At 43.3% G+C, this 14,700-nt stretch overlaps 1 protein-coding gene across 2 annotated transcripts in view; it reads right to left on the minus strand.

Annotated features, from left to right (window-relative positions):
• The window catches only part of PRIMA1 (proline rich membrane anchor 1), a 55,960-nt gene that overhangs the window by 19,167 nt on the left and 22,093 nt on the right, over positions 1-14,700 (minus strand). For both annotated transcript variants that reach the window (XM_072865734.1, XM_072865735.1), the window contains exon 4: positions 5,289-5,418. In XM_072865734.1, the coding sequence (XP_072721835.1) occupies positions 5,289-5,418 (130 nt within the window). The remainder of the gene's footprint in view (positions 1-5,288; positions 5,419-14,700) is intronic.

Genomic DNA, 14,700 nt, shown 5'->3' on the forward strand with positions numbered 1-14,700 from the left:
ACGTTGCATAGCTGTTGCATCAGCTCGCATGGAGACCTGGATGCAGCTTTGCTTTCCCCTTCGAGGTTTGAGAGATGGCTCCAGTATCTTAATTTTACACAGGGAGCCAGGGATTTATTTCTCCCTTTTATGTAAATATCTTACTCCCCTCACAGACACTGACACACCAGTTAGCTGCAGAAATAGGATTACATACTGCAGGTCCCTCTCCCTCCCATCTCAGTTGCTTATTTACCAAACAACTCTTGTTAATCCTCTTTACTGTGTTTACTTCCCACTTCCCTCCAGTCTTACTTTGTTACTCAGGTGCTTGGAGATGTTAAAAAAAAGCTTAAGAGACAGCCACCTCCAGAACTGATTAAAATTAATTGTGCTCCACTGATTGTTTTTGAATCCACACCGATTTACACCAGATGAAGATTAGTTAGAGCTGCTGGCACTCACGGTGCACTTGCCCAAGTCCAGTCCACAAACCATGTAATACTGAAATGATGTAGCTTCCTCCAGCCTGTGCTAGTTTATGAATTGTCCTTGGACCTCCTGCTTTTACTTCTTGGTGACAGTCTTCCAGGGGAAGAGAAAGAATGGCAGGTTTTCACAGACAGAGACATGGTAGAGAAATACCTGGAGGTATTCCAGATTTTGAACCAGTTATTCATCTGCTCTTCCTATGTGCTACAGAAATCACTGGTTGTCAGGTCACTTTCCTTATCCATGAAACAAGCAGAAAAGTCCTGCTGCTTACAGTGGGCCTGAGCCCTGGCCAGTGAGTGATTAAGCCTGGCCTAGAAATCTACAAATGTTACAGACTGTGATGGCTGCTGGCACTAAGTGCCAATCCCTAAATTTTTTCTAATGTGCCATGGAAAAGTTTCTTAAGAGAAAATTCACATTTTTTAAAAGAGGAAATATCCCTCTGTCACCAAGACCAGAGAAAACAGCTGTTCCCCCACTGCCAAACTGAGGGTGCTATCACCATGTGTGTAACCATGCTGCAGGACAACACAATATCACATGCGATCTCCTCTGGTGCTTGGTCTATGCAGTAGCACACATCTGTACCAGGTGTGCCGGTCATGCAGTGCCCAACACTGTAGACACCAGCATCACACATAGGAAATTTAGAGGCTGCGTTAAGAGCCTTCAAAGAATCGCCCCATATGTATCTTCCCAAGAGTTTAACCTGCCTAGCAGTTCTCTGAGTATTAAAGCTGATTGACACATTTTGGTATTAGTTCCCTCATGGACCAGAGAGGTCAAATCCATCCACTGAAATGGATTTCAGCATTTCTTATGACCATTTTGTATTAGGAGAACCTGAGTATTTCCAGCGGAGATGCAGGGATGGAGGTAGCAGCATGCTGCCTTGGCTCTGGTAGTTATTTTATATAAAGAAGCACCAATTCACTAGGTTGTATTTTACCACAAAAAGCCTTAGTGCCTAAAATTGGTGATATGCTAAAGTTTTAGCTTTTATGAGGCAAAACAAACCACCCGAGGAGAAACAGTTTTTATACAGATTGAATAAAAATACAGTTGAGTTACAATACCTCAAGGACAGTCACTCCCTCTCTTCCTGCTACAGAAAAGCAGACATGAGAGAGTTTGATTGGGTCTGGCCCTTTGAAACCAGTAAATGAGATTTTAACTTAAGCACAATAGGATTTTTCTTTTTCTTTCTACTTCAAATTTGATTCTTATGAAAATGAGGGATTAATACAACAGATCCAAGCTCTGTGCAAATAAATCTCTTCCTGCACTTTCCTACTAAAACATTTAACTCTTGCTACACCCCACAACCAGATGATTGCTGTTATTTCACTCTTCAGCATCTGTTCAGTGCTTACACTGCTAATTAAGCTGAGACGTATGCTTTAGGCTAAATAGGATATAGATAGCATTGATGGTCAGGCTGTAAACCCCACCTCATTTGGAAGACTAACAAGTAGAGAAATCAAGTTATTCCAGTTAGGCTTTTGCAATACTCTCCTGTAATACTTATGGATTTGTCACTGGGAGATATATACCATATATGTCTACTATAGTAGATACATAGGATCTACTATAGATAGGATACATATGATATAGAGAGATGTATACATAGGATCCATCTATCCATGGGTAAGACTGATACTATCATATGATCTGAACTCATGTTAAGTAGGTACTTGGTATTTTTATTTTGGTTTACCTCTTTTTTATCTGATGGGCTGGTGAGAATTTTTAAATGTTTTTCCTGTTACACCAAAAAAAGATATAAGCCATCTGCTGCTGCCAAGCCAGTTTTCATCCTTATTGGCACTTCCAGTTTTTGTCACACCCCAGGCTTTCATCAGAACGAGAGTTTCCAAATGTGAAGACATGGATCTCCTTCCCCTGCTCCCCCAGGAAGTGGTAAAAAAAAATCCTGTCTAAAAATGCTGGAGGGTGACAGTCTCATGCAAGGTTTTAGGGAGCGTATGTTTGGATAATAATTCTTGCCACTTTCACATTTACACTGCTCATCAGAAAGTAGGTGATGAATCCCAGTGACACCCCTGAGATGCAGGCAAATGCTTTGATATCTGTTTCAGAGAGAGGAACCTGAGCAGGAGAGGGCTTCAAGGGCCAGTTTGAGATGGGCACTGTAAACAGTCCCGTCCTCAGCGTACTGTGCCACTCTTCCGGTCCCCCCCCCCAGTGACCAGCTACATGACAGCAGGGAACCGAGGCTGGGACACCTCTGAAACCTGCAGACATGCCTGACATGGTGCAAGAAGAAAAGGATGCTGTTCAGTGGTGAGACACAAGGCTATCCTCACCCAGAGCTAAGAAAGAGTCGGGGCAGGCAAAGGTTGAGTCTTCAGGCTGGGTTCTGATTTCTACATCAAGGCAATCAGCACGTGCCTTTCCTTGGACGAAGAGCGTTGTGCCCTATCGAGGTTACAACCCAACCTAGATGCAGCTGGAGGATGAGTAGATGGCATTCATATCTAAAGGCGATGGGTATATTCTAAGTAAGCAGACAACGTACTGCCTTGGAGGTGGGAGACAGATTTGTTAGAGATGCAATGACAGAGGTCCCAATTCCAGGAGATGCGTAGGAATGAGGGCCCAGGAGGAGGACTGCAGAGGAGAGCAGGTGGGATGGAGGTGTGAGAAAGGATAAGGCAGAGCACAGAGGCTGGCAACATGCTGGAGGGACTCTTGGCTTCAGCATCACCCAGATTGATCCCCTCACTCTTTCTCTAGCCACCTCTACCTCCCAGCAAAAAATAGAGTGAAGGATTTCTCACACTAGCTAAAGCCAATTCAGCTAAACAATATGGGATAATACTCTGTGTCGAAGGCAGAGATGCCTCTCTTGTGAAGCGTTTTATCTTATTTCCCAGCATTTATCAACAGATATCTTTTACAGTGGATCAAGGAACCTGAACTACTGAGGAACGCTGCCAGGCACTTTAGGACATCCTTTTAACAGAGCTGTTTTAGGAAGGACTCATTGATGAAAAGAAATGCTCTAGTTACTCTGTAAAAATATAATTAATAAGATTTTCTTTTGTAGCTGTCCGTCCCACATCTGAGCAGTTTTCAGCTTAGCATTTGGCAGCAGTGTCAATGTCAACAATAAGAAGATCTAAGAGGAATTTTCAGTTTTCTCTGAGCCTAATGCCTGTTCAAGTGTCTGACTCGTACATTGATATTCACACTGTTGACAAATAAGTGGTGTCTTCATCAAGTATCTGTATTATTCTTCACCGACATGAAGCATAAGACTTTGTTATGTGAATTCCCACAGCCTTTTCAAGGCAGCTCTAAATTTGTCTGTTTAAATTTCTTTTCTGTACCTCCCATCTACCAGCATCAGAGAAGATTTGAAACAGATTCCTCACTAGACACAAGTTGCCCTGGAGAGTTACTGCTCCCATAGGTATATTTTGCAGCCTTGGCAGGAATCATTCACAATTTGGCACTAGGCAGACAAATACAATAGCTGTTTTCGAAACAAATACAACTTTCCACATGGAATTGGACCAGTTCCCTATGAACAGCCAATGGTAGATTAGGACTACAAGTAAGAAATTTTGCACTGTGTTACCAATCCAATTCGACTCCAATTCCAGTCCTCCATAGATGATTTTTAAGAAGTTCAGTAGACAGAGTGAAAGTCTGCCAACTCCTCAAAACTAATAAGCATTCATTTTAGCTAGACTAGAATAGGAAAGATACTTATGTAAATTTAATAAGAAATTAGATACAGACTTCTGTCTTCTTGTTTGAATTCTCCCTTTTTGATGCTCTTGGATATACTATCCTTCAAATCCTGCATAAATTTTTTAGACAACCACAAAGCACGTGCAATGCTCCACCATTGTGATATCCCTGTTGAGGCTCATCAAAAATCTTGCAGTTGCTTTGCATGCAGATAACATTTTTCATGAAAGGTATTTTCTCTTCTTTTTCCACCCCCCAAAAAAAAATCCCAAAGCTGAATAAACATCATTTAATCCAAACTGTGATTCAGGTGTCACTGCAGTATCTCACGAGAGTTATGGATTTTGACTTTTTCTGCTTGAAATATGAAATATTATTTAGGTGAAGAAATTATTCCCACTCCCATTTTTCTGTATAACTGAAGTCAATAATTTCTAACTACCGGAGGCCTATGCAAGCACATCTATTGCAAAGGCAGGGGAGCTGAAAGGGTTACTACACACCGTGTTGTACATAGGCTTCACATAGGCTTTTAAATGAAAAGAGACAGGTTTTGAAATGGATTCTGTAGATGATAATTTTGAAGCAAGAATAAATTAGAAGTAGAGTCTCCGAATGAAAAACTACACAAATTACCCTAGAGTTCGGATTACAAGAGCTTGCATCAATCTGAAATGCTACAATTAGTGATGGGCCTGGGCCAAAAATCTCACATCCCATGTGTAAATTTTGAATACTACCAGAACTGGATAGGACGGTGTTTCCTGCCTCTACACTTGGCCAAGCCAAAGCTATCAACATTCCCCAGCAATCTGCAGCAATTTGACTTTGGGGAGTTCATATTAATCTGAACATTGCGGCCCTATCCCATTTCTAGTTTTTCTCTTCATGCCTATGACTGTGCATTAAACTTCAATCTTTACACAGGCAGGATACGGTACATACAGTGACTTTCCAATGAAAACACACATTGACTACAGGATGCATTTTGCCTTTAGGATGCCTTCAAACAAAACAAGGTGTCAGCCAAGTCTTGGGTCAACTTTTGTGGGGTTGCGTTGCCCTAAACACAGTAAAAGCATCTGGAGTCTTACCTTTTTATGGCTTTGTAGCAAATGATGACAACTACGAAGAGGAACACTAGTGTGGCGCAGCATACTGCAATGATAATAACCAGGCCTGGCCACCAGGTCTCTTCAGTGGGACAAAAGGTAGACTTGGGAGCTGTAAAAAGAGTGTGGGAAAAAGCATGAGTTCTCCCAAATAAGCAGTGTATAATCAGATATGCTTCAGTCACTCATGCAATAGCACTATGCCAGGGACAGAGATACATGCAAAGAGGATATTTCATATTTAGGACCCATTTTTTTTCCCGAGCAATCAACTAGTTTGGTACTAGATATTTGTTATCATGGTCCCCAGATGACCAAGTTCTCTGTGTCAGTGCTGCCCACACACTCAGCACAAAGGAGAAAGACTCAGCTCTGCTACCCGTAGGAAACCTCTCCTCCCACTGCATTTGCCATCTCCTGCTGCATCAGATTTAGTTCGAGAGAGATGTTACGCTGATAAGCGTTGGCTTTCAGACCCCATTAGGGGAGGTTTATCGGGGAGCCACAGCAGTGCCTACCAGTCAGTATTGCAGCTGCTATCATTGCAACCTTGGGGCGAGGAAGGGGAATTTGTTTTAAAAGAACAGGAATTTTATTACATTTATTAACTGCTTTTAGAGGACTATAGTTGACAGGCTTCTTTCCCGTTACATTGTCTTTGAATTGTATGTCCAATAGTTAAGAAATGTCAACAGTAAGAAATGTTAACCCGTGAAAATATAAGCAATTATTATTACATTTTTCTTATTCAATTTAGTGCTAGAATTGTCTATGTAAGTACCACTCCAAACAAGCAACATTTTGCATCAAGAGTAATACTGGTGGCATTTAGTTCAAATCTTGTTTCCTTCAGGGCCATATTCCTTTTCCCATGCTTTGAGGGGACACATTTCCTGAAGGATGGTGAGCAACAGACAATGGCACGAGCACTGCCTGTGCATTGCAGAGGGGGAAGAGACCCTTAACTCAGTGTACGCAACCACATAAACTCCATGAGAATTTGGGTCACCCTCAATGAAGTTTAATAATGAATCAGTCAACAGCACTGTCTAAATCTACATTTTCAGTTAAGTAGGGGAGAGAATTAAGTATAGCAAAAGGCTTTTTTTGAGTCTAATTATTTGATCTGATATACCTTAAATTCTGAACTTCCTGTTATACACATCACAAATAGGTGCACAAGTTAAAATATGTCATCACACCTGCATTGTTTATTGTGAGCTGACATCTCCTGTGCCTCCTGTGTTTGATTAAGAAAAGACATACACATACTCTTAGGTTTAACACTCCTTAGATAAAATCCTGAAGTACACAATTACTGAGAAAAGATTTTTTTCCCAGTTGCATGATCTATAGAAGAATTGGCAACATTCATGCAGAGAAATCTGCAGGAGCACCTTAGAAAAAGACTAGGTAAAGAACTATAAGAAGCAATCAAAATAATAAATCCAACAGCTTGATAATTTATAGGCAGTTCAGCATTTGGTGCCACATAAGAAGTCCTATCTTTCTCACATGCATCAGCATTCAACACATGTTATCACTCTGACCATGCTTGTCTAGCAAATATTGCCTTCAGTTTATTGTACATATATTGAGTGTGAGGGTGGGGTTTTTTGTGTTTGCAGGTTTTTTTGTTTTTTTTTCCTATGGGAGAGAGAAATAAAGCTGAAAAATTAAGTGATTTGAAAAACTAATGGTTCCTGGCTCCTCTTTTGACAATGTGTCTACTCCCAGACTATCTCAGCAACTGAATTTCTACTTTATTAGTATGTCAGCTGCAGAAGTCAGTTTTCAGTACGTGATGGAATTATTTATTGTATTGTGATAAAGCTAATGCTTTTAATGTTTTTAATATTATCTGAAAGTTTTCAATATTGTTAGTTTCTAAGATTCCAGAACAGAGGGCTTTTCAAAGGTGACAAAATGTTTCTATGAAGGAGCAGGCAGTCTCAGCGCCAACTCCACCCTCCTGGCGTTGCCCTGACAAACACAAAAGGTTGCAGTGAAATCAGAAGAAACATATGCATCAGCAGATGCCACGTAAAATTAGATGAGATCATAAAAAATGGGGCAAGTACGGCCATCGTTATCTTGTACTTGTTCTTCCTCCAAGGCAGGATCAACCAAATTATTTGTAAAGCAAACTGAGATGGCGAGATGGGGTTGCTCCTTGGCACAACGCATGAGACTGACAAATGGCAGACAAGGTATAAAGCAAGGCTTGTCACATGCCTGTGCACCACATGCTCCTGGTTTATCACAGTATTTTTACATGGAGAATAAACAGATATATGTGGGACTGAATAGTAAATATGATTCCTGACAGCCTATATGTAGTCATTAATGACAGAAAAATAAGAATTGCTGATGTGGAGGCGACCCCTCATCCACCTGGCTCAGTTCCCTTCCCCACTGGTCCAGAGCAGGCACTCAGAAAGAAGCATGAGAAATCCCACTGGAAGCTATCAAAGCCTGTTTCTTAGTGGCTGGTGGGTTTATACAGCTTTAAAAAGTATTTTCTATTTCTACCCCTTATTACTGCAGTGCTAGGTAATCTCATTTCCCTTAGAAATGTCCACTCTGTTTCCAATAAGCTCCTGGTTGCGTGCTATTTTCTGCCTTTCTCATGCATTCACATAGCCTTCATTACTGTGGCATTTCTATGTCCTTAATGCATTTCTCCTCACAATTATCCTGTGAGGAAGAGCAGAACTGCTTTTAATCCCCTTGTGCTGATGGGAAGCCCAAGCCTGACCCACGTGGATGCCTCCATGTGCCTGCTGCGCTGCGTGCCTATGAGCCACAGCTGGGAAAGTCAGCTGAGAGGGGAACTTCCCAAAGAGCCAGCAAGGTGCCTGGGAAGTGCCATGTCCTCAGAGATGTGCCTCAGTGAGTCCCGCACTGAGCTCTTGATGTTAGGGAGGTGTTGATGTCTCCGTCCCCCTAGGATGGGGCTCACAGCTCTGCTCCCTGGGGCAGCCCAGGGCTGGGGAGGCTCTCCATCCTCCTGTGCCTGGGTCCCAGCCCCCAGCTCATCACTCACAGTGTAGAAAAACCAGGTTGCACCTGTGAGGGGCTGAGCCTGCACGTGTCATGCCCTTAATGATCAGAAATTATCCTGGGGTAAGGACACCCATAGCACCCTCTTGCAACTGTGCCACTTTGCATGGAATAGCAATGCATTTCTGCGGCACTCTGTGGAAGGTGGAAGACATGGGCCCCAAACCCTGCTCAAATACTGAAATTATTATAGTAAACACTGAGCAGAAGATGTCCCACACTACCTATAACAATGACAGTGTCCAGTTGTTTCACTGTCGTACAAAAGCTTTGATGAAATGCAGGAAAACAATTCTCTTGGTTGCCTCCTTCTTTGCACTACCTCTTTCAAATCCATTATAAACTCCCAAAAGGTGTATGCTTTCAGAACCGAATCAGAATCCTTTTTTCAGAATCCTTTCCCTTGTCATGTAAAGGAACAACAAGCCACGTACTTCTGTCATTCTCAGTGGTGTATTTGGGGAGTGGAGGACATCTCTGGGCACAGGGAGTCCCTTCGTCATCACCACGGGGCTACTGAGAGCTGAGGGCTGGCTAGCCCGGCCATGGTGATTGCTCCCTTGGTACCCATCGCTGGTCTCATGCAAGTGATTTCAGCTGCTCAAAGCATGATTGCCTCCTGGTTTGACTCATTCCTGGCTGCTCTTCACTGGTTTCAAAATGAGATGAATGGAGAAAGTGATTTTCACAGTGCAGAACAACTTGATGAAAAAGTGCTTTTTCTCCTAAGCCCCAAAGTGTTGTTCTGCACAGTGAACACACCGTTGGGGGGAAAGTGGTAGGAAAGTGATGACATTTTAAAGAAGATAAGCAGGGTGAGCTAAGCAATCACAGCCTGTCATCCTGACAGAAATCCTGCCAAAATAATGAAAATCTCATTCAATTAATAAAATATTAAAATAAATAAATGATGCTAAACAGCATAGGTTTAGGAAAACACATCACGTCAAACTAACTAGATATTTTCTGAGGAGATTACTGGTTTGGTAAATAGATGTATTAGTGCTAGTGTGATAACTTTAGACTTTGGTATGACATTTGACTTAATTCCACATGATACTTGGGTTATGAAACTATAAAGCTACACAGTAAGTGTGGCACACATAAATTGAGTTAAAAGCCAGAGAACTGGTATGTCTCAAAGTCTAACTATAAATGGAAAGTCACTGCTGAGAGAATGTGTTTTTTAAGAGTGACTTCCCCCTTCCCCCCAAAATAGGGTGATAGATACTGGTAGAGTTTGTAAATGACTCAGGAATGTACTCCACTACAAGTGGAGACTAAGCATATTTAGATTAGAAATAGGGTAATTATTATCATTGAGGGCAATTATCCATTACAATAGTCTATGAGCTCTGGTAGAGTATTTCACTGAAAAATTTAGTTTAAGGTAGACTTTTCATTTTTCCTAAAAGTCTAAATTCAGCTAAAGAGATTGGAGTCAGCATAAGAATTAGGTAAAGAAAATGCTCTGTCTCTGGAAAGGCCACATAAGCACAATGCCTTTTTTTCTTGGCTTTAAAATTTATGAAGTACAAATGTTGGTTAGGTTTACATTTAGAGGGCCAACACCTTCAACTATTCCTAACAGCACAGGCCTAAATAAATACAATGAATCAAGAGACCAACTTCAGACCTACAGTGGGTGGCTGGATCCAACTTATTGAAAACAAATTCATGAAAAAGTACTTTTAGAACAAGGCATCCTGCAAACTATTTAAGTACCACAAAAATCTCACACACTTGCTTTCTTTGACTAAATTTGTTTTGAAGGCTCAGCATAAAGACATAGCTCCAGTTCTATTGTTAGCAGGTATCTGTACACACATGGGTCTAGCCAGAAATGTGCATACCAGGAAAGATTAGCTCAGCTACAGAGGGTTTCCCTCAATGTCCAGGCACAAAAATAGAGGTTGTGTCACTGGAAAGGAAGTTTCCATAAAATCACAAAGAAGCCTCTGATTTCTTTTTAGCACATCTCAGAGCGGGTCACTCTCAAAATTGCCCTGAGCTACTAAAACCAAAAAACAGTAATGAAGCTGTTTAAATCTTCTGGATTAAGCATTAAATGGTTTTGTTTATGTTATAAAAGTGACACATACTTGTACTGCCTGTGATAGAATATAGAAACAGGACTTGGAATCCTTGGATACGCCTGCATGTTATCTTTAGTGGTCATGGCTGTACTTTATAAAGCTAAGATTCTGGAAATCTAGTACGCCTGTTATTTATTTTAATTAGGGTTATTACTTTCCATTGCAGTATGGGTTGTAGGCTAATTGCTCTTCGCATGGGAATGCCGGGACATTGGAAAGTAACACCTCCAAGTCTGTCAGGAGAGACACCAAGTGCTCCATCATGGGGGTTCCACTGGGTTGAGATGGTGCCTCTGTGCAGCCCCCAGCAGCGATGCCGTGGCAAGGAGCTTGCATCAGGGCATCCCTTTCCACTGGCTCTCGCCCATCAGCCAGCCCAACAAAGCAAAGCAAAGCAAAGCAAAATGAAATAAAACAAAACACAGAGCTGAGCTGGAAAATAGCTAAGGGAGGCAGTGCCCCTTGCGCCCATGTCCAATCCCGGGGGGGTGTCTCTGGCCAAGGTCTGAGTGTGTCAATCCACTTACAGGCTCGGTCCCAAGCAGCTGGTGAGTGTGCACTGATGTGACGTGGAAGGGTGACAGTGACCCCCCCTCACCTCTCTACAACAGTAACTTCATCCCTAAAAAAGGAAGAGCACTTTCAAGATAAATCAAAACTGAACATTGTTTTTTCTCCTGCTTTTACTCCTGTTCTTGCAGAAAGGTCAAGAGTGCTGGCATAATCATCTTTATGAGACATCTGCTCGTTTTTAATATTGTGTACTCACAACAGGCTAAACCCTGCCATCTCTATGCCTGCAGCACTCCTTTTGCTATTGTAGGGCTGCCTGAATCAGCCATGAACTTTTAATTAGCATGCTAGGAAATGAGATTGGATTTTATTTTGAAGGCAGGCTCCTATTCCAAGGGCCTCAAGTGTTTTATCAGTCTTGGTTGGAACTTAAAAGGAATTGGAGATGCAGGCAATGTGTTTCTAGCAACCTCTATATGCATCACATATTTTAGAGACCTGTTGATCTGCTGGCTAAGGCAGGGTTTGGGGTTCTAGTCTCATCTTCGCTCTTATTTGCCTTATTATTTTGATATATTCACATAATTTGCACTTTGGTATCTCCATTTGCAAGACAGAGAGAAGCCACTAGTTCCTACAGCCATTGTCACATTGGGATGCAGGAACAAGCCCAGAAAACGTGGAGAAGTTTAGATGTGATTTCAGATGTCAAGGTATGTGAAAAGACTCCCAGGACACTCCACACCCAGTTAAATATGGAGAGGGATTTTGAATCTGTTGCAGCTTGGGTCTCTTCACATCAAGGTGTCTCATCCAACCCTCTGTGGAACAGAGGAGTTCAGTGAACCACCTGATTAATGTGAAATAACTTGGGTTCTGGGAGGAGAAACCCTACAGAGGAACAGTTACACACACAGAGACACCAAGGCTTGGACACTTACTCTATAAGCATTGTGTTGTGTAAAAGACGAAATGCAAGGAGATCCTCCATCACATGCCCACGACTTTTTTCAGAAAGCTGATTTCAGTGCTGAGCCTGAGGTTTCTTGTCTACTTTCACATAAGGCCCTTCACTCCCCCCAGCAGTGTAAATTCACCCCAAAGTGAGTGCTGATTAACTTAATGCTGATTAACTTAATTGTACGTCAGAATGAAGCCTTGGGCAGCTAATAAAAAGGGCCAAGAGCTCAAGTGATGTAAAGTAGAAGCTGTCCCTGCTCATTGCAGGGGGGTTGGACTAGATGACCTTTAAAGGTCCCTTCCAACCCCAACTACTCTATGATCCTATGATTCTATGAAACTCATAGAAGTCCACGCAGCTGTGAGCCTGGTGCCAGCTGAGGACCTTGTCCCAGCATCTGCATGATGACGCTCATAAGTGCTGCTCTGAATTTTTCCAAAGGTCAGGAGCTCAGTCCCCAGAGCCCTGGAGGCTGTGGGCTCTCCGGATGCAAGTTTTCTTACCTAACCCGTGACAATGTGAAGAGATCTGTGAGTCAGTGTCAGCTCAAGTGTCCCCTCTTTGTTTGCTGTATTTCGTCATGTAGGAACTGCTACAGATGTGTTTGGATAATCCACGTGGTAGGAACAGGCTGTGTGTACCCAGGGCTGCTAACGGCGAGAGGCAGCCAGCACTGGAAAGACAAATCCTTCAAAAGAGCCTTCTAATGAAGTTTGTGGTACTGCTAGACCTTGATAACAAATATAGGTCTTCAGCTGTTATTCTAAAAGGCATTTCAGGAATAGGCAAAGTATGTGTTCCCTTCGAACCATATCCATCGACACTCTTGGATTGGAGGGGAAAATTTCCTGGGAGGATGGGGGCGGGGAGGCTGACCAGGAGATGGGGGTCTTGGTGCCTCCTCTGGGGCAGAGAGCCATGCATGCACGCGTGCCATGCAGCAGTTCCTCCGCTCGCCCCAGCCTCGCCTGCCCCGACGCACGGGCCCTGGGGCTTGCGCGTGGCCAGAGGGAAACCTGAGATCACGTTCACGCTGCAGCCACAGCTGCATGCAGAAGGCAACGCTCAGGCTGGTGATCATGTACAAAGACAGGCTCACAGAAGGAAGGACTGCCATTTTCCGCTGACAGATGAAGAAGAAGCTTGTCTAACCGTGTCAGGTTTCTGTGTGCTGTGAGAGGAACTCCCTGGTGTTTGTGGATATATATACACACACACAATATATATATACGTACATATCTGTATATACATGTATGCATACACATACATGTATATGTATGTGTATAAACACACATATGTACGTAGAAAGGATATATATATGATATATATATTTAATGTATGTATATAAAGGGGTATACATATGCATCCATATAAATGAAACTGCTGCCAATAGTTTTGTTAAATGTGTTTGCATTCTGAGTGGCTCCTCAGGATTAGTTAGTAAGTGTTGGTGACAGAATATGTGAGAAACTCTACCAACTCCTTTTTTTCTTCTCTCTCTTCTCTGCACTTGAGATTTCTTACATCGGCTGAACATTCACATTTGGGGCACCTCCGTATGTGTCTGAAATGATTCATTTTGAAGATACAGGAGCTGTAAGGTATGAATGGATGCACTTCACTGTCTCCCTAGCAGATCCAAAAATCACCTCATCAATCTCCCTTCACACTTGTTGCCTGCAGACAACACACCCAGCCACGCTTGAGCTGCTGGAGGGGAGATGCAGGAGCACATCACATCAAATGCCAAAGGCAATGCTGGTATCAACAGGAGCCCCGGGGCTGGGTCAGCCCCCCTCCCCGACTGGCTGGCCACAGCCTTGGAGACAGCCTGCGGGAGGCCACAATCCTCTTTGCACTGCCTCCAGACCACACGGCAAACACAGAGCAAAGACTGCGAGCAGACTCAGGGAGGGGAAGGTAGAGGCATTCCCAGATGTCAGCTATGGTGGATCCAAGGCAGGAGGAATTCGAGCAGGTCCAGCCTCAACCACATGAGCTGGTGGCAGCACCAGGCGCCGTTGCCAGTGGCACGTACACACAATTAAAGCTTGTAGAAAGATAAACTGGATTTGGCTACAATTGCAATGGGGCAACTTCTTCACCCCATGGTAAGCCATGGTCATAACCAAACCCATCTAGCTGCTGGCCGGAGGGCTTTGGGCACAGAATGCCCCCCTCCTGGCACCCCAATGGCAGCTACAGTCTCGGCCCCCTGGGAGATATGAAATGACGTAGAGGAGATACTGGGAGCAGACCACCTCAGAGGAGCAAGATGGTGTCACATGCACTGCTGTATGCTTGCACATATTTGCCCAGAGAAGCTGTGGATGCCTCATCCCTGGAAGTGTTCAAGGTCAGGTTGGATGGGGCTTTGAGCAACCTGATCTAGTGAGAGATGTCCCTGCCCATGGCAGGGGGTTGGACTAGATGAGCTTTAAATGTCCCTTCCGACCCAAACCACTCTGTGATTCTATGATGTTTAAATGTCCGGCATGGAGGTGCTTTGGCATTGCAGCTGCTGGGCACAACGGCTGGGACACGGCCCCAGCCCGGCTGCTGCTTCGCCCTTGCTTTCCCCTCAGAAGCAGAAACAAAGCAAGCTCCAAAGGAGAGCTCCAAACACTAAAGCAGTGTCAAGTGGATTAAATCCAGCAAATACAATAAAATACGAGATTCCCACAGCACCGTGGCTTTCCAGGCCTGTTCTGCTCAAAGTGATGGACACAGTGTTACCTGTTTAGACAGTCAGGGGGAAAAA

This window comes from Ciconia boyciana, chromosome 6 (assembly GCF_034638445.1).
Source record: "Ciconia boyciana chromosome 6, ASM3463844v1, whole genome shotgun sequence".
Classification (NCBI taxonomy): domain Eukaryota; kingdom Metazoa; phylum Chordata; class Aves; order Ciconiiformes; family Ciconiidae; genus Ciconia; species Ciconia boyciana.